The 20,123-nt window shown below is 37.3% G+C and overlaps 3 protein-coding genes across 7 annotated transcripts; 1 reads left to right on the top strand and 2 right to left on the bottom strand.

Annotated features, from left to right (window-relative positions):
- Positions 1–6,545: 6,545 nt before the first annotated feature.
- Positions 6,546–7,548, bottom strand: LOC132170482 (putative expansin-A17). Its single transcript, XM_059581473.1, has 3 exons — positions 7,407–7,548; positions 6,970–7,291; positions 6,546–6,855 (listed from the first exon to the last, which is right to left on the bottom strand). Exons 1-3 carry the CDS (start codon positions 7,546–7,548, stop codon positions 6,546–6,548), a joined length of 774 nt encoding a protein of 257 aa, XP_059437456.1.
- A 1,575-nt stretch (positions 7,549–9,123) lies between these two features.
- On the top strand, positions 9,124–13,837 carry LOC132170483 (nucleoside diphosphate kinase 2, chloroplastic-like). Of its 5 annotated transcripts, XM_059581476.1 has the most exons (10): positions 9,124–9,277; positions 10,731–11,020; positions 11,172–11,228; positions 11,510–11,596; positions 12,039–12,119; positions 12,233–12,345; positions 12,482–12,531; positions 12,895–13,016; positions 13,209–13,318; positions 13,440–13,836. In XM_059581476.1, the coding sequence occupies exons 2-8, from the start codon at positions 10,772–10,774 to the stop codon at positions 12,960–12,962; spliced, it is 705 nt and encodes a 234-aa protein (XP_059437459.1). In that variant the 5' UTR covers positions 9,124–9,277; positions 10,731–10,771; the 3' UTR covers positions 12,963–13,016; positions 13,209–13,318; positions 13,440–13,836. The 5 variants fall into 5 exon arrangements, with proteins under 5 accessions (XP_059437459.1, XP_059437461.1, XP_059437460.1 ...); XM_059581478.1 differs by having other exon boundaries at positions 9,124–9,394; positions 12,895–13,318; positions 13,440–13,837; XM_059581477.1 differs by having other exon boundaries at positions 9,124–9,380; positions 12,895–13,318; positions 13,440–13,837.
- A 4,412-nt stretch (positions 13,838–18,249) lies between these two features.
- Positions 18,250–19,722, bottom strand: LOC132169189 (uncharacterized). Its single transcript, XM_059580260.1, has one exon. The coding sequence runs from the start codon at positions 19,720–19,722 to the stop codon at positions 18,250–18,252; it is 1,473 nt and encodes a 490-aa protein (XP_059436243.1).
- Between the last annotated feature and the right edge of the window lie 401 nt (positions 19,723–20,123).

Below are 20,123 nucleotides of genomic sequence, written 5' to 3' on the forward strand. Positions count from 1 at the left end.
TATGTATATATATATACCCAAAACGTTTCTGAGTTTTTTTTATTTTTCTTCTGTTTTTTTATTTCTTTTGATTCTCTGTATCGTTTCTCTTTGATTCTGTTTAGGGTTTTTTTTTTTTTATTATTATTCTGTTTCTCCATCTCTCTTTCTCTATACTTTCTCAGTGTATATATATATATATAACTGAATTAAAAATCACACTGATATATATACACACACACTTGAACACAGGTTATTCATACCTGTTCAAGCGTGTATATATATATAAAATTATATATACATGACATAACTAAAAAAAAAAAATTATAGTAAAATTGTTTATCTTTCAATAAAAAGAAAAGAATGAAAGTCCTTAATAATATAAATTGTATTTATATTATAAGGGTATTTTAAGAAACAAGATTATAATACGATTCTATTCATCAACATATTGCATTGTACCAAACGAAAGAATGAGATTAGGTAGTCTATTCCAGCGTTACAACCAAACAAAGGAATAGGACTAGCTAATCTATTCCCAGTGATAGCTAATCCTAGTGGTAGCTAATCCTTTTCCAATGAACTAGACAATCCGCGAACCAAACGAGGCCTTATATTTTTTTTATAAAAAACAATGTCCATTGAAGATTAAGAGAACGTCAAGAGAAACATTCCTCTTAAAGTGTATCGACTCATTGAAAAAATACTTTTTATATATCACACCTACTGAAGTAGTAACCATTTTAAAACATAAATGTTATTTAGTATTCTCTCATTTTTCTCTTTTTTTTTTTCTTTTTTTTTTTTTTTTTATTATTTCTTTCTATTCAATGGTTAATTTTAAGAAAGAGAGAACAGGGGAAAGATGAAATAATATTAAATAGCATTACTTTTTTAAAACATGCCACATTAGCTAGTGTGAAATGGTCCAAATGAGTCATATAAAAAATAAACAGAATTTCTTTAAGGATTAGTTTTGGAAAAAGTTTTTTCTTTAAATAAATAGTGAGTTAGATTTTTTTTTTTTTAAAAAAAAATATAGTACTGACATCTGTTTTTAAAGTAAGTGATTTTTATATGCATTTTTTAAAATGCGCTGTATAATTATATCAACGGCTATGTCGGTGAAAATAAAATATGAAATAAAGCGGAGCCGAATTTAGTAATGACATCTGTTTTTAAAGTAAGTGATTTTTATATGCATTTTTCAAATGCACTGTATAATTATATCAATGGCTCTGTCGATGAAAATAAAATATGAATAGAGAGGAGCCAATTAGTATTTTGTGAAGGGCAGAACATAATTATTATTTAATGGGATAAATGCAAAATTGGTCCCTGTGGTTGGCTTAATTTACAAATCACTCCCTGTGGTTTAAAAAATAATTTATAGGTCCTTAGGGTAAGTCAAAATAACATTTTACTCCATAAACTCATTTTCCGTTAAATGATTTAACGGAAACCGTTACATTACCACATCACACCCAACAAAAATAAGACACGTGTTTTTTTATTATTATTTATTTATGCTTTTAAAAAATGACAAATAAGTTTTTCCACGTCATTTTGAGGCTCCAACACACACTCCACGTCAAATTAAATAAACCTAATCCCTCTATAATCCCTGTGTCACCGTCGTCTTCATCTTCCCCAATGATTCTTGCAGTCGTGCGTCTAAGATTTTGGCATCTGCGTTTTTTGGCAGTGCTTTCTATGGAAACAATCTCTCCCTCTCTGTGTCTGGTTTTGTTTTTGTTTTTGTCCTATAGCAAGTGATTTCTGGTTTGTGTTAAATAGATGTTAAAAGATGATGGCTTTAAAAAACAAACCGTAAGTTCTTCTTTTAAAAAGTGATATCTTTTTTGAGATATGCAATTGTTTTTTTCTTTTATGGGGCTTGTTTTGTCCCCTAGTGTGCATATGTAAGGTGGTGCTTGTGCTTGTAAGAATATTTATGCGTAGATGTAAGTCTTAACAAAAAATGCAGACGAAGACGACAACAAGAATCGTTGAGGAAGATGAAGACGACAGCGGCACAAGGGATATAAAGGGATTATGTTTATTTAATTTGACATGGAATATGTGTTGAAGCCTCAAAATGACGTGGAAAAGCTTATTTGTCATAAAAAAAAAAAAAAAAAATACGTGTCTTATTTTTATTGTGTGTGACGTGCCAATGTAATGGTTTCCGTTAAGTCATTTAATGGCAAATGAGTTCAGAGAGTAAAATGTTATTTTGGCCTACCCTAGGGACCTATAAATTATTTTTTAAACCATAAAGAGTGATTTGTAAATTATGCCAACTACATGGACTAATTTCACATTTATCTCTTATTTAATTTTGACAAAATTTATCCAAATGGAGAGGATCCCAGTCGGTGCTTAAAATTATAACCATTTATATAAATTATAAAGCACATCAATGATGGAGCTAGGGTGATTCAGTGCACCGGCACTCAATAATTAATGTTTGGAAGCAAACAAAAGTAAGGAGAAGAAATTCTGCCGGACTGACCAATCAGCTTTAGTCATTGACTTTGATTAGGGCAGTCACAAACTGACAAGGTCAACCCAAAGAGTCCCCAGGAGGTCTATGGTGGACCTGGGCTCAGAACAGTCGCCGGGTTTCACCGATCTCTTAGCCCAAGTTCTCTCAAGCGAAGTGTACAAAAAGACAAGGCCCGTAAATAGATTTTATTCTTTCTTTTCTTTTCTTTTATTTGATTTATTTTCCTTTTTCTCTTTTTGATTATTGTAATAGTGGGTAGTGGGTGGGTAGTGGGCACGTGAGCCCACGAATCCAACCAAGAGTAGCAAATCTTCAATTTTCTCTAATTTTTTTATATTTTCTATAACCACTCTTGATTTTTTATGTGCATAGGACCCAAAACAAGAAAACCTCTTACTTGTCATGAGCCCACGAGTTCATTGGAGCCCAGTAAATAATAAATATGTACAATTTTTTTTTTTTAAAAAAAAATTAGATTATTTAATTTATTAAACTTTTTGATATGTATTTAAAATGCTTATGATTAAAAAAAATGTGACTAAGAATCACATATGAAGAATTAGTTGATCATATATTATATTCCAAGCCAATGAAACTTATAATGCAGAGGAAAACAAGCAGGGGTGACCTCGTCAGGTATGCCAGTGAAAAGACACTCTAATATCTAGTGTTTTCTTAATGAGAAAGAAAATGAAATGTAGAAAGCTGTTTGGAGAGAGCATAAGGTATACCTTATGAATGAACCCTTTCCCTTATTTTATAAAGTGTTTTTCGCGTGATGGTTGTTTCGTGAGAGGAAGTTCAGGAATAATCAATTTGATTATAGGGACTCCACTCCGTTAGATGATTTCTCCCTCATACCCCGATAATATTGAGACATTAGGGTACACGCGCGTAATCTAGTTATGACCTTCTACAAACATTATTTAATCGGGATTGGTACAATTGTTGCCTAGGGCATTATTAGGTCTAGTGGCTTGTTTGTAGTGTTACTTGTTTATGTCGAGCCTAGGAACTCACTACTATGAGCATCTCCAGCAACTACTTTACCTATTCAAAATGTAATTTCTTTTTCATTTTAGTTACTAACTTTTTCCTACCAACTCCAGCTGACTATTAATTATTCCACATTCAATGTTTCTTTTATTATTTTTTTTACTCTCTGTTGTATTCTCTCTCTCTCTCTCGACTCCGACCATGTTTTATCAGCAACCATGACCGAAAGGAAACCAAGCAGAACACAAAACTATAATCAACCGAAATGTCCTCAAATTAACAAAATCTATTCACCGAATCGGTTGTATGGGGAACCTAGTGAGAAAAATCATCCCAAAATAAAATTTTCTTCAACACCCATTTTTTATAAAGGGAAATTAGCATAAAATTGGTACTAAAGCTTCATATACGTTTGGCATAAAAATCAACCCAAACCCCAATGGCTTGCCTATGCAACTCTCTCTCCCTCCACACCACCAAATCCACTCCACTCAAGCAACCGAAAGGAAGGTTGAACCATGGGTATTGGCACATCTTTTGTGATAAAAGCTTTGCTTCCAACTCTGGATGTTTACAAATTAGTTGGCTTACAAAATCCTTAGCATGGTGAGCAAGTCTGTGTAGATGGAGCTCTCGATTTGGCAATGAATGGTGAGAAACAATCATGGCAGATGGCGTCGTCTTGTTGATAAAGTGATGGAAAAGAAGGGAAGCAAGGAGAGGGAGGGAGCGACCAAGGGAGAGAGATAGAGAGAGAAATTAAATAATAAAAAGTAACCATTAAGAAAGAATAGAATAAAGGATAAGTTTTTTTTTTTTTTAAGGAATTTTCTTTAACCAAATCTATAAAAATGACATGTGTCATTTTTTTTTAATAACATACAATATGCACATATTTTTTTAATAAAATTTATTTCAATTTTATCTCTATTATTAAAAAAACATGTATATCTCACATGTTCAATGAACACATGTCACTTTTATAGATTAAGTTAGAAAAAATTCCTTCAACCCAGTTTGGAGAAAAATTGTATCCTAAAATAATCATCTAGTATGCAATGGTGCTATTCACTATAGCAAAATGTCCACTTTAACTACTCTGAAGTTAATCTGTTGAAGACCAAAAAAGGCTCAAAATAGTTAAATATAACTATTATGAGCCATTTAACTAATCTATCGGAAATGCTCTAGAGGATTGTTTTTGGGTGCACCAACGTGTATTTTAGGTACATATCAATTTAATAAATTAAGGTGAAAATTTCTCCATTCCTCCAACCAGTGATTTAAATTTTTTATTTTTTATTTTTTATTTTTTTATTTTATTTTTTTTAAATCCAGAGCACCTTCAAACTTAACACACATCACATGTTTGATGTAATATCTCAATGATTTGTAGTTGGTCAAATTTTCTTGTTTTTCTTGGAGTGATTATGGCCAGAGACTGTAAAGTGTAGTTTTTAGACACTTCTTTTTTTTTTTTTTTTTTGTATTTTTGTATTTGTATTTGTATCTTTTTGATATAGTGTCGACATGTTACATTTTTAATATATCAATTTCAGCACATATTTATGAACTTTTATAAATATTTTGTGTGATATATAAATTGTGTGAATTACCAAATTTTTAGGGTAAAGAAAATTTTTAGGACGCAAAAAAAATTTTAGCAGCACCCCCAATATAAAATAGCTGGCTCCGCCACTGCCTCCAACCTAGCTCAAATAAAAACTATATCATGCAAATATTCTTCACTTTTTTCTTTGGCTCTTAACAGTCAACTCCCACCGAAAGACAGGGAAAAAAAATATATATAAGAGATTGCGAAAAAAGAAATGGAAATATATGTTTGATTCACAAAATACCAATTATTCAAATAAAAGAAACACACTTGCTTTGGCTGACTCATGCCGTTGGTGGGGGCAGATTGACGATGAAAAAGTAGATCCCCTCCTACCTGACAAAATTATTCGGAAACTATCTTTATGTTAAGATAACGAAGCTCGAAATCTTATGTGGTTTGGACTATATGATTCCTATGAACATGTCGTCTGACATTATATGTATTATTGCAAATTACAAAATACTAATTTCTTAACCTAGAATCTTAGATTATGTCTATTTAATAAATTAAATTTGAAGAACATTCTTCAATTAATTAATTTTTTTTTACAAAAAAATAAAAACCTTTGTCCATATCTAATAATACAACTTAATTAGTTAGTCCATATCTAAAAAAAAATAAAAAATAAAAAATAAAATTGTACATAAACAACTTCTTCCCTTAAAAAATATAATATTAATCTCTTTTGGAAAATATTTTGTGTTTTATTTTTTAGAAATGTTAATTTTTATTCTATAACCTGTTAAATTACCAGTTATCCCAAAAGCTTAAACTGATAAGAATAAGTAAATTTAATCACTTAATCATTAATTTAACACTCTCTCTCACGTATTTGTGGACTCCCTTTTAATAGGTGAAGCACAACACGTTGAATATTTAATTTAAATGGGGAGTGATTTGACGGAGTTAAGGTTCAATTACAGAACCTTTGGCTTTGATACCATGTTAAATTACCAGTTATCCCAAAGGCTTAAATCTATTAATATTGATATATATGACAGTCATAATTAATCGTTTGAATTTTTTTTTTAAAATAATGATGTTGGATTATTTTTTACCATTACTCTTATTTTTTTAAAAAGTGTTTTATAATTTAGAAGATGCTCAATGTCTTGCCTTAATGCAGCATAAAAGTTAATTGAAATAACAATAAGAATAATAATATAACTCTTATGAATTTCTTAATTTGTTGATTCTTTAATTAGCGGTTGAAAAATATAAAGGTAGCAACTTCAGAGTTATGAATATATATGACTGAATTTTATTTAGTCAATGCTTTTTAATTACATATTTTGCCTAACTTGTTGGGCTGAGCTACAACTCGAAAATAATATAGAAAAGTAACTATAAAAAACATAAGAGTCGATTGATTGGTACTGTCACATCAGTTGGGGCAGAAAATCCAAGACCGAGGACGCATGATGAAAATTTTGTATGAATGATTTAGAATTGAACATCGCTGGAGAAGGACTGGCCAAACTGCCAATTAGAAGACACCACATCATTAGCCGTGCGGGTTTGTCCGTCGCTGGTTTGGACTTTAAAGGACAAGCCCTGACCATTAAGATACTTTAGGCTCTGCCAGTTGACACCCCAATTTCTTGTCATGGCTTCCCATTCATCGGATTTGGATCCTTTGATCCAAACTTGAGAGATATCTCCAGCTCCCCCTACGTTGGATATGAGCACTAGTTCGAAGCCATCATTGCCGTTGATGGTAAATCTAATCCCTCCACTGCTCTTGCATTTAACTCTGGTGAAATCAATCAAATTTATGTCATATATATATATATATATAGGAATGATCAAAAACAAAGTCAACATAGAAAGAGCAACCAGATTATATATATGTATATATAAAACATACTTCCTATAGTGTACAGGTACAATCCCAGCCCTGTAAATGGCGATTTTCTCAAATGCAGGTTGAGACATGTCAAAGTGTGGTCGAGGAGGATTGCACCAACCGCCATTGTCACTAGGGAGATCATAGTTTGGAGGGCAATAGTTTGTAGCCGTGATTGTAATAGAAGTACCCTTGTGGCACCATTCTGGATCCTGCTCCGCATCACACACGATTTGATAGCACCCACCACATGCTTTCCCATTTTTGAACAAAGCTGTGCTCAGAGCTGCTGTTTTTATGCCATAGCCATCGGTATAGAGGTCTCCATAGCCACAGGCACCCCCTGTTAAAGACAACCAAAAACACTTGATATATATATATATATATATATATATATATATGCATGCATGTTGTACGTGGAAATTAACAATTTCTAGTACTGTAAGAAAAGCACTTACCCATCGTTCCTGAAGCATCACTACCGCCATAAAAAGTTGAATGGGCTTGTTGCCAATCATCAGCCAATGCTACTCTAAATTTTGTGGTGAATATACACATAAACATTAATATAAAACCAGTGAATACATAGAGTCCTTCCATTTTCTCTCTGTTTCACTGTCAAAGAAGCGCCTGCTTTGATGAAGAAGATGGCGATGGAGTTGTTGTAATTAATGTGTTGGAATCCCCAGTTATTTATAATCGCTATTAAGGAAGGGGCAGCTGACAAGAATAATCAGTAAGCAATATTAGCATGGTCGTTGATAAGGATTAAAGTCGGTTATGATTTGGTTATACTAAATTAAAGAATTTAATTACCTTAATTTATGCGAAACATCTTTTAAAGCTCCATAAATAGAATAATATACAACATATAAGGCTTTAACACCTACGTGAACGCAGGTCATACACCAAACCGCATAATTCTCGTGTCTTTATTGTTAGAATATAAATTTTGAATTATTAAATTCATCTATTCCTATTAAATTTAAGCTTCTAGGACAAATGTGATTTTAATGCCCTGTTCAATTTTAAGCCTTCTCTAAGGAAGACGTCAACTTCTATATATATGAGAGCCCCTTCTATTAGGATGTTAGGAATTTGACATATTAGGTAAAAATACCAAATATAATGAAGATAAAAATACCGTATTTTTAATTCAAATCAATCTCATAAACTTTTCAATTAATTTTAACTCAATGTCCACCACTCATCACCAAACTTCCATCCATTTCTGAACCTTCAACACTAGAATCTAAAAAATCAACCAAGATGATGGATCCAGTGTTTTTATTAATGAGTATTTTGTCAAAAGAATATAAATTATTTGGTGTATTCTTCTCAACTTTTTTTTTTTCAGAATTATGAATATCGAGAATAAAAAAGAGTTGAGATTATGTTTGGATGGTTTAAAGAATATAAAATATAATAATAATAAATATAATTAATTTTTTTAAAAAAAAAATTACAAAAAACAAAAAGAAAATAGAAAAAAATTTGGGGTGGTTCATAGGGGTGGCCTGGCCACCACCAACAACGATTTAAATTTTTTGAATTTTTATTAATGATACTTTTTATTTGAGTGGAAATTTTTGAAATTAAGTTGAAATTTTTTGAGTTGAGTTGACATGTTTACCTAAAATTAAAATCATAAAAGAGTTGATCGAATTGACTTGAGAAAGAAAAAAAAAAGTGTTTCTCAAACAAGCTATTTTTTTTTTAGGGTAAAGTCCACTTAACCTTCTCAAACTACCACCTCAATGACAATCTACTCCATAAGCTATTAATTACGACAATTTATCTCATAAACTACCAAAACAATGACAATGTACCCCAATACTAATAAAGTGACGAAATTACCCCTATATAATTTTCAACAAGACAAAAATATTCTTAAAATTTTGCCAAAAAAAAAAATTTAGTATTTTGTTTTTATTTTAGTAAGAATAATTTCGTCATTTTATTAAAAGTAGGGGGGTACATTGTCATTGTTTTGATAATTTAAGAGGTAAATTGTCGCAATTGATAATTTGGAGGGTAAATTGTAATTAGAGTGATAATTTAAGGGGATAAGTGTACTTTACTTTTTTTTTTTTTTTGGTTAAAAAATTCTAGTTGAGATGTCATTTCTTAATTGGAGGGTGCATAATATGATATGACGTTCAAATTGGAGTCAATTGATTACGAGGGTCGGAAAGATAAGGCTGAGCGCTTTATCTTGCGCACTCATCTCCGCGTATCCTGCGCACTCTTCGCCGGGTTCGGACCTCAGACCTCACACACACACTGATTTCAAGCGCACACAGAGCACTTGCTCTATCTCTGATTTCAGGTACCGATGAGTCTCCGTAACTCTCCGAATTTCAGTTTGTCGTTTGTGAGTGATTTTGACTTTGAATTTGGTGGATGAAGAAATTCTGAGTAAGAAACGCAATGTTAGTTCTTTTATGTAAGCCTGTAATTGATCTGCATTTTTCTTTTACTAGTTTCGCTGTATTTGCTTTTTGTTTATATTTGTTTAGCTCTGATTTTTGGTGGTGATTGGTTTTGGTCTGCTGACCTGTGTATGATAGCTGCAAGTGGATTGATTGGATGATATATAACTAGGTGAAAATTTAAAATAGTGATGCAAAAAGTGAAATGGTTTGAACCGTAATGTGCAAATGATTTTCGTTTTCTGATTAAATTCTAGAGTTGAAGTAACCATGTGGGATTGAGGAGGTGGCTGTGTTGTCAAATTTTAAGGTGGATATGGTTTGTATTGAATTGATATGAATGGGAAGTTGAGTAAATATCACTAGATATTTGTGCATTTTGTGTTACTCAGAATTGTCGTGCCGAGAATATAAGGAACGTTGTTGTAATGTGCTTACATGCATGCTAAGTTTGGGTTTGGTTAAAGGAATTTCGTTGTAGAGTTGTTTATGAGCATGTGTTTTGCATTAACTCTAGCGGAATTTCACATGTTTGAACATGAGTTAATTTGCACGGAGGTCGGAATACGATTTCGGTACTGAGGTGGTATTGCAATTATGGGATCACAATGACTGTATACGCATGGAATTTTGAGTTGTTATTTGCATGCCCTTGCAAAAGATTTCACCATATTGTTTGTGATAGATAGAAAATAAAGTGTTTATGAAATAAGTGTTGTCATCCATGGGCAACGATTAGTTTGTTTTTATTGGAAATGCTAAGAGTGTAGCCAATTATATTGTAACATTGGTTAACGAGAAGTCTTAATAAGATCACTTTTAGTCTTGGGAAGATACTTTTTATATGTTGTTTTTGCACAACTCGGATTGATTTAGCTCAATAGATCCTATAATCCCAGCTACATAGACTTGTTACATATATTTCTTCCTTCTCATTTAGCTTCACATAGGTTCATATGGTTCATCTATTGTCACTTCTTCCTCTTGCAAATGACAAGTTTTCTTATAGAGAGAGCTGTATGTCATAGGATAATGGGGGAGTACTCTGACCTGAAATGGGGACTGGCACTGATGTGCCTCAAAAATGCAGGAAGCCCAATGTCTTTTTGCGCATTTATTTTTAATGAATTACTTACTCGTTTAAAAAGATGAAGGAAGTGATTGAAGAAAATTTAAGATTGCTATTTCTTTGTTTCTTTTCCCTTTTTGAAATGGTTCTTTTGTATGCTGACCAGCTTCTCATGAAGCGCTTGGCTGGTCTGTTCTGTCTTTTCACCTCCTATATATCTTATTCATAAAAGTTAGAATTGCTGCTTTGTTTATTTGAAATGATACTTTTTGATCAAACAGGAGGCTCACTAGAGGACTTAGCGAGAGAGAGGAAAGAAAGAATGGAAGCTAAGGCAGTGTTTGGCGGAAGTCCATGTCTTTCATCATCTCTTCCGCGCTTACCAGCTCATAGAATTTGCAGCTTATCCTACACTCACAAGCCTATCCTACGCACCATCCACCACGACCTCCACTTAGCTGCATTCCACTCAAAATCCCATCTTTTCTCATATTCCCCATCTAGTCCCCATACCAAAACCACCCTCTCCCGTAAAACCCGTATCTTCCTTCCCCACTTGGTTGCTTCAATGGTTTGCTTCTTTCCCTCTCTCTTTTTGACTTTTGCCTCAAAGTACAGAAATCCAATTTAGCTTTCTCCTATTTTATTCAGTATTTGCAAAGTGTACTAGAACCCCATTTGAAAATTTTCACTTCATTTTGTGCGTGTCATTGTGCGTGCAGGAAGAAGTTGAAGAGACTTATATAATGGTGAAACCAGACGGTGTTCAACGGGGACTTGTAAGCTTTACTCTAATTTGTTTGCCATTTTGAAACTCTTATGTAATGTTTAGTTGCTGAGAGAGCATGGAGAAAAAGTTTTAAGATTTTTACATTATACCTCTAATAGATTGAGGCTTTTAGCCTAATTGCTTGTCCTGATTAAGGGAATTTTATAATTTCCTGGAAACCCTTTTTATTGGCTTTCTTCGCTGTCGTGTATTTAGCTTTTATCTTGGATAAGTGATTATTTTAATTGTCTCTCTAGTCTGAATTTGTCTTCTTGGGTTGAGTTGTTGTAGGTTGGAGAGATTATTTCAAGGTTTGAGAAGAAGGGATTTAAACTGACTGGCTTGAAGCTCTTCCAATGTCCAAAAGAATTGGCAGAGGTTTGTTGTAGTATTGATACTTGTACTTACTTATTTTGCTCGGAGAAGCCCCAAATCAGTATTTCCATTTCATTATTGTGAATTGAAGTGTTTTCTGCATGAGTTTACATTGTCTGGATTGAAATAAACTAAAGGCATTCAGCAGTTGTGATGTAAAATAATTGAAGAAGTCCTGCATATGAGGATAACAGAACATGTTGCTCCCATTTTAATTAAGGAGAAAGTTGTAGGTGATGTAATGAACTTGAAGTAATATGACAGGATGTTTCCATGTTTTCTGGACATTTAACAGCACAGCAATGTTATTGACCAACTTCATATCTCTTGTTATAGTTGGGGTTGATTGGATGTATGGTTGATGGTTACTTGAGCATTGATTTTTACATCGTCTTTGGGATGCTTAAATTATTATGCATATCATGTGCATTGTTAATGGTTACAGGAGCATTATAAGGATCTCAAGGCAAAGTCTTTCTTCCCTAAGCTGATTGAGTACATCACTTCAGGTCCAGTTGTGTGCATGGTGCGATTTACTCTTTCTTCCCTGTCCCTAACACATCTACATTGTAAATAATGAGCACGAGATATTTGCAAGTATTAAGTTGCGAAAAAATGATTATGCTGTTATTTTTGAAGGCTTGGGAGGGTGTTGGTGTTGTTTCGTCGGCACGTAAGCTTATAGGGTCTACAGATCCTCTTCAAGCTGACCCTGGCACAATAAGAGGGGACCTTGCTGTTCAAACAGGAAGGTTAGGGCCTTTAATCTCTTCTGGTGTTTCACTAGTTTGTGTAATTTAATCACAGTGGGTTGGAAAAAGTTGTTTATTTCTTGAGAGCGAATTACTTGTCTACAGACAAGGTCTTATGATGAAATTTTTTTCGCAGGAATGTGATTCATGGGAGTGACAGCCCTGAGAATGGCAAGCGTGAAATAGGTAATATCGTCATATGGTTAAATGTGATCTTTTCTTGAGTTCTTAATCCCAATTCAGATGCACATTGTGGTCAAAACTATAATAAATCAGATAACTAGTAGACTACAGACATGCACATATAGATGTATGTGCATGTGTGTGCCTGGGCACGTACGTGTGGTATGTGTGTGCTTGTGTGTGTCATATAGACCCATACAAGAACCAAAGTTCAGGCATAACAGTCAGCTCTGCTAGACTCCTTTTTGTGTCTATAATAGCTACTTTTCGTGTTATTGTTTTGAGCTGAGATTGGTAATCAAGTAATGCTTGATGGACATAACTCTCTCTCTCTCTCTCACACACACATAATTTGCTTCTCTGCAGCTCTCTGGTTCAAAGAAGATGAACCATGTCAGTGGACACCAGCTCAAGCACCATGGCTAAGGGAGTGATCTTTCGCCCAGTTCTTTGACCCGCGCAATTTTGAAGAAACTCTCTTAGCACATGTACTTCCAATGCCAAATTATTCTCTCTCAACTTTTTATTTTTTATTTTTGTGATTTTAAACAGTACATGGAATATTTAATGTGAAATGTGAAACTTTGCTGAAGAAGGTTTTGGAAAATTTCTAGTCATAGTTCATAATTCTCTGGCCCATGATGTTTCTTTGTTTGTTGGGGCACATGGAACTTTGGAAGTGGATTTGTTGCAGACAGGAAAAAGGTTGGCGTTTGGATTCTAGGGTAAGCAATGCGTGCCACCTGAAGAAAGCCTTTTAGTGATTTATCTCAATAACATCATAAATAGGGTAAGCAATGTATGTCACATGAAAGTTTTATTTCAAATTTGTTAATTGGTTGGAATGCAAGCTTCAAAACTCTGTGCTTGTTCTGAATGTAAAAATGACTGCCTAAATTCCTATTATGCAGATTGATGTGGATATTGGATCATCCTCTGTAGCAAGGAGTTTCATTGCCCTTGTTCCTGGATATGTGTCAAGCATGGTTGTTGATCATGCGTAGGATAGGCTTGTGAGTGTAGGATAAGCTGCCGTGCAAGTTCTCTGAGCTGGAAAGCGTGGAAGAGATGATGAAAGATGGACTTCCGCCAAATCACTAGCAATTCAGTGCGCCGGCATTTGATTTCTTTTCCTTTTCCCTTTTTGATTATTGTAAGAGTGGGCTATGGGTGGGCACATGAGCCCACGAATCCCACCAAGAGTAGCAGATCTTCAATTTTCTCAATTTTTTTTTTTATTCTGTAGCCACTCATGATTTTTTTATGTGCATGGCAGCATAGGACCCAAAAATAAAAAATAAAAAAATTGATATGTAGTCAAAACGCATGTGATTTTGAAAAAGAGTATAGTTAGAAATCATATTTTATGTTATAATTATTTTACAATACTAACATGACAGTCTAACCAGTCTAACTAATTCTTGAATCAGTCATAGTCAAAAAGAGTAATGATATAAACTATATTTTTATCTTACACTATTACAAAATGCTGAAGTGTTAGTTTCAATCAATTATTAGATTAGTCTTTATTACAAAAAAAAAAAATTAAGGATTGGTTGAAACTTTTTTTTTTTTTTTTTTTTTTTTGAATTGGTTTTCATTATCGACCAAACAAGCAAAATCAAGATACAGGCTCCTCCACGATAAACGGGAAGTCCTCCCTCCATTCTCTACCCTCCCCATACATAAGAGCAGTTTTTGCTAAATGGTGCGCAGCGCCATTGGCGAGCCTTCGGACATGTTGCACTGCCCATCCTTGGTGCTTTACAATTTCTTCCTTAGCAGCATTCACCACTTGCCCGTAAGATGAGCAGCAGTCTCCTTCTTTGTTCAGGGCTTGGACTATCTCCAGTGCGTCCCCCTCAAACACTACACTGCGAAGTTCCATTCGTAGAGCTAAACTCACCGCAGTCCATGCTCCAATCGCCTCTGCCGTAGGTGCATGGTTGATGGAATCCTTGGTAACACATAGCATGGCCAAGACCTTTCCTGTATGATCTCGCACGATAACTCCAACACCCATCTGATTTTGGCTTTGGTAGAGTGCCGCATCCCAGTTTATCTTGACATGTCCCACTGGAGGTGTCACCCAAACAGCAGGGGATTTGATATGAGGGTCCTCAGCCAAGGTGCCGCTCCTCTGCGTAGCAAAATTGAACGCCTCAACCTGCTCTTTAGCACGTCGAAATACTTCTGGCGGGCCTATCAAATCACCCCCGTGCACTACGGAATTCCGCCTAAACCAAATTTGGCGCGCTACAGTTGCCACGAGCTGCATTTGGTCCTCATTCAATCTGTCCAGTAGGTTTTCCAGTATATAAATGAAATCAATTTCATCACTACCACATTTATGGATCCTGGGTTCACACTCCAGCCACACGTCTTTTGCTGATAAGCAGCTCCAGAGGATATGGCCGATTGTTTCAGCTTCTCGGCCACAGATTGGACAGAGAGGATCAGGGGAAACATGCCGCTTGAACAAGAGCTCCTTCGTTGGTAAGATATTACTACATGCTTGCCATAGAAATGTTTTGACCACTCGAGCGCCTTTAATCTTCCAAATTCGTTTCCATAAATCAGCCAGTTGTTGGGCATTTGAACAGCTGCCCTCCTTGATGATACTGTTTTCCTTCCCCAAGTGGTATGCGCTTCTGACCGTGTATTCCCCATTCCTAGTGGCCGCCCAGACAAGCTGGTCTCTTCTATTTCTCGGACAGACAGCAATGCTACAGATTTGTCTTGCCACTTCTTCCCCAAAAACATCACGTACCAGGCCCGTATTCCACCAGTTTGTTTCCACATCAAGCAGCTTGCACACTTTGGCTTCCTTCGGCAGAATTCTTACTGGTGATCGGATTTGATGTGCCCCCGGGTTGGGGAGCCACGGGTCTTCCCAAATCCGGATAGAAGTTCCGTCCCCTACCCTCCAAACAAGCCCTTCTTTGAGGAGAGGTTTGGCGTTCCAAATGCTACGCCAAGCATACGACGGCTTCCGGCCTAGGTTGGAATCCAAAAAGGACCCATGCGGGTAATATTTTTCCCGGAAGATGGTTGCCGCCAAGGTGTCCGGTCTTTGAATGAGTCTCCAACCTTGTTTACCAAGGAGAGCAAGATTGAACATTTCTAGGTCCCGGTATCCTAACCCCCCTCGCTCCTTTGCCCTCCCCATTTTGCTCCAACTCATCCAAGCAATTCTAGCATCATTCCCCTTGTGTCCCCACCAGAACTTAGACATCATGGAGCTGATTTCTTGGCAGAGAGTTTTGGGCAGCTGGAACACACTCATCGTATAAGTGGGGATCGCTTGTACTACAGCCTTCAAAAGCACTTCCTTCCCTGCTTGTGACAGGAATTTTTCTTTCCAGCCATTCATCCGCTCCCAAATTCGGCCTTTTAGCGACGAGAAAGAACTCACTTTGGCTCTTCCAATAAGGGCAGGAAGGCCTAAATATTTTTCATATTGAGTGGTAGAAGCAACTCCCGCTACCGACATAATGAGCTCTTTTGCTTCTCTTTTCGTATTTTTGCTAAAGAAAATGGATGTCTTCTGCCGGTTGAGTTTCTGCCCGGAGGCTTTCTCATAAATGTCTAAGGCCTCTTGAATTCTTGCCCACTCCAATACACTAGCTCTGCAAAACAACAAACTGTCATCCGCAAAGAATAAGTGATTTATTTTGGTACCTCCCCTGGCAATAGGCAAGCCTGTTATTCTCCGTTCTTGTTCCGCTCTTCTCAAAAGAGTACTAAGTCCTTCCGCACATAAAATAAAGAGATAAGGGGACAAAGGATCCCCTTGCCTGATACCCCTCGTAGGGGCAATTTTTCCATGCGGTTGGCCATTGATTAGGATTGAATAGGAGACAGTGCGGACACATGTCATGATCTTTTCTACCCAACTTCTTGCAAAGCCAATTTTTACCATGATAGCCTCCAAAAAGTCCCACTCAACTCGATCATAAGCCTTGCTCATGTCAAGTTTAAGGGCCATGTACCCTTTCCTTCCTTTCATCCGTACATCCATGGTCTGTAGAGCTTCAAAAGCAACCAATATATTATCCGTTATAAGGCGTCCCGGGATGAACGCACTTTGATTGGCGGAAATGATAAAGGGGAGGACCTTCTTTAACCTGTTGGCTAATACCTTTGCAATTAGCTTATACATAACATTGCATAGGCTAATAGGCCGGTACTCAGTGAGTCTAGCTGGAGTCTTCACTTTTGGAATTAAAGTAATGTATGTTGCATTAATAGAGTCATCAAAAATTCCATTGTTCAAAAAGTCAAGAATTGCCGTGCATACCTCATTCCGCACTAAAGCCCAGGAATTTTGATAAAAACATGCAGACATCCCGTCAGGCCCGGGAGACTTCAGCGGGTGCATCTGTTTCAAGGCCTCGTCAACTTCTGTCATGGTAAAAACCTTAGTTAATTGGCCATTCATCTCTTCCGATACCCGACACTCCAGCCCCATAAGGCATTCCTCTATGGCAGAAACTCCCCCAGCAGTGAACAGCGTTTGATAGAAGCCAATGAATGCTTGGCCAACCTCCTCCGGTGTTGTCCACTCATGCCCTTCATCATCTTGAATTTTCTGAATCTGATTAATTCTCCTCCGGTGACTTGCCCATGCATGAAAGAAAGGGGTATTTCTATCGCCATTACGGTACCAATTTTGCTTGGCTCTTTGCTTCCATTTAATATCCTCCTGCTCGAGCAAAAATTCAATCTCAAGTTGGAGTTGTTTTATCTCGTGGCCGTCCCTTGCTGTTTCATGACACTGCAGTAGTTCCAAGCGCTTCGTTTTTTCTTTTATGGCTTTCTCAAAACTGCCGTGTTGTTGCCAATTCCAACATTTTAACGCCACTTTGCAAGCTTCAAGCTTTTGTTGCACCACCTGTGCACTAGATACACCACCCGTGTCCCCACACCATGCCTTTTTGATCACATCCGTGGCCCCCTCATCTAAGAGCCACTTGGCTTCAAACTTGGTGCCCCTCTTGCCGTATAGGTGCTCAATTTCTTTTGCTGAATAAGTGAGAAAGATAGGCTTGTGGTCAGACGTGCGGGCTGCCAAAATATTAACTTCCACCTTTTTGAACACAGTATACCATCCACTATTAGCTACTGCCCGATCTAGCCTTTCTTTAATAAATTCATCATCTTGCCTTCTGTTTGTCCATGTAAACTTAGAGCCCGTGAACCCTAAGTCACTTAATTGACAGTCTTCCAAAGTCTCTCTAAATTGGGCCATTTGAGTCTCCTTTCTTGGTAACTCTCCTGACTTCTCAGATTGTGTTGTGATTTCATTAAAATCACCCACACAAAGCCAGGGCTGCGGGTTGAAGCTTCGTAGATGACTTAGTAAGGCCCAAGATTCATGCCTTTTTGTCCACTCTGGATGACCATAAAAGCCCGTCAATTTCCATGAACACCCCAAGCCTTCTTCCATCACAATTGCATTTATATGTCGTCTAGAATAGTTTTGAATTTCCAGCATTCTACTGTTCTTCCACATCATGGTCAGGCCACCACTTCTCCCAATAGGCTCCACTACAAACATACCTTCAAAACCCAGTTTCACCCGGATAATCTCCATTTTATTCTTTCGACATTTTGTCTCCATAAGAAACAAAATGTTGGGCTTCTTTTCCTTCGTCAGTTGACAAAGGTCACGAACTGCCTGAGGGTTCCCAAGCCCTCGGCAGTTCCAACTTAGGAGACTCATTGTTGGTGGCGGGGCTGAAATTCAGCCACCGCCCTCACTTTGTTATTGCCACCTACCTCCACACCGGTCATCCTCCCCCGTTTGTCTCCCCACTCCGTTGCTCCTTCATCACCCGAAGTCTTCTCCTTTCGCTTCTTATTCAATTGGTGTCCCGCCTCCCCTGTGCTAGTCTTACTAAGCCCCTCCCGTGCTTTGCGCTTCCACGTTCGTAGACTAGCAGGAGGATTCACGTTCATCTTCGGCTGTGAGATAGGAGTTACATCCATTTGGGTAGGTGTGGGGGTAAGTTCATGCAAGCCCAATGTCTTGTCTACAGCGGATTGGCCCATATTGTTGCTCAGGCCCATCTGAACTTTCTTTTTTGGCCCACTATCTTGGTCTTTCTTTCCGTTTCCAGCTCCCTCCACCTCGATAGAATTTGTGTCTCCCACGTCAGGCACAGAAATTGCATGGGAACCCTGATTTTCCGCAGTCTGTCCAGCCGATTCCCCTATCTTCTCCTTTCCTTTTTTATTCGTCCCTCCTGCAGCTCCATGATGGAAAGATGGAGATTCTCCGCTTCTGGGGCTATAATTGGAGCACGATTTTTGGCTAGGATTTCCAGAAAATCCGGAGGATTCCATGTACGTGTTTCTGCGATGCAACCCAGCGCCGCCATCCCCCATGTCGCCATGCTTGCTGGATTTCTCCCCACCGGCACCAGATTCATCACCCCCGACTCTTCTTCGTTGCCCATCGTCGGCCCGGAGCCACACGCCCCACTCTCTCCCTCCCGCCTTAGTATTTGATGTTGTGTTCCGTGGTATAGGGCATCCCTTCTCACCATGAATGACCCTGCCACAGTCAAAACAAGCCATGGGCAGCTTCTCGTATCTGCAGGTTACCCAGTGGGATTTTCCTTCCAACATGAGGGCACGTCCCCGCTCCAGAGGTTTGGATAAATCAATGACCACTCGGATTCGCAGGCACCGACCCCATCCAACCCCGTCCCCCGCCAGATCAATGTCCTCTAACTGCCCCATTGATTCTCCTATTTTGGTACCGACGCCTTTAGTCATGCATAGTAATGGCATGTCATGTATTTGCACCCAAAAAGGGGAGTGCGTGAAAGCCATCTGTGATGGAGGCGTGCTTCCGTCAAATTCTTTAAGGACAAGAATATGCCTGTCAAAGGACCATGGCCTACCTTCCAGAACTCGCCGCAGGTCTTCCACGTCTTCGAACTCAAACAGCCAAATATTATCATCCAATTCCTTGAATATTATGCCTCCCAACGTGCGCCAGATTCGCGATAAGACAGTCTTGAGAGCATCCTTGTTCACCCTCTTCCCCATCCAGAGTTTCCCTATCAAGCATCGCCCACCTTGGGCCCTTGCCTCCTCGATCTCTCCCTCAGTGATAGCAATCCCATTCTTCTCCCCCTCCGTGAGAGATATCGTTCCCCATAGTTTTTCTAACTGTTCCGCCATCTTCCACTCGTTGGAAGTCTCTGCTGTAACCGTTAATCCCTCCGCTGCCGCCAACCGGTAGGAGGTTCAAACCTCACCTCTAGCCGTTTCTTAGAGAAACCCTAGGGAGGACTAGTTTTTCCTAATAATTTTATATTAACATTATTATTGGATTGGTTGAAACTTACACATCAATATTGTGGGATAAAATAGTAATGCTACACAATAATGTCACAAATATCCCATTAAGCTGATGTGGCAAAGTTTACTAGCCCTTAGATGTCATTAGCAAACAAATATATTCAATGGCTACTAGACCTTATTACCTTTTTACCCTTAAAAAAATGCACACGAGAAGTACATCCATTTTGAATAAATGGTATAATAAACTTGGTTGAAAATTTCTCCAACCCTCTAACCAA

The sequence above is a fragment of the Corylus avellana genome, chromosome ca2, assembly GCF_901000735.1.
Source record: "Corylus avellana chromosome ca2, CavTom2PMs-1.0".
In the NCBI taxonomy this organism is placed as follows: domain Eukaryota; kingdom Viridiplantae; phylum Streptophyta; class Magnoliopsida; order Fagales; family Betulaceae; genus Corylus; species Corylus avellana.

What these genes read in the sequence shown, in the direction of transcription:
- LOC132170482 (XM_059581473.1), bottom strand. Translation starts at nt 7,548, where the DNA reads ATGGAAGGACTCTATGTATTCACTGGTTTTATATTAATGTTTATGTGT. An exon ending in TGATGCTTCAGGAACGATGG is followed by an intron (nt 7,292 to 7,406) that starts GTAAGTGCTTTT and finishes TGTCTTTAACAG; the next exon opens with GGGGTGCCTGTGGCTATGGA. An exon ending in GTACCTGTACACTATAGGAA is followed by an intron (nt 6,856 to 6,969) that starts GTATGTTTTATA and finishes TGATTTCACCAG; the next exon opens with AGTTAAATGCAAGAGCAGTG.
- LOC132170483 (XM_059581478.1), top strand. Translation starts at nt 10,772, where the DNA reads ATGGAAGCTAAGGCAGTGTTTGGCGGAAGTCCATGTCTTTCATCATCT. An exon ending in GTCCAAAAGAATTGGCAGAG is followed by an intron (nt 11,597 to 12,038) that starts GTTTGTTGTAGT and finishes TAATGGTTACAG; the next exon opens with GAGCATTATAAGGATCTCAA. An exon ending in GAATGGCAAGCGTGAAATAG is followed by an intron (nt 12,532 to 12,894) that starts GTAATATCGTCA and finishes GCTTCTCTGCAG; the next exon opens with CTCTCTGGTTCAAAGAAGAT.
- LOC132169189 (XM_059580260.1), bottom strand. Translation starts at nt 19,722, where the DNA reads ATGGCGGAACAGTTAGAAAAACTATGGGGAACGATATCTCTCACGGAG.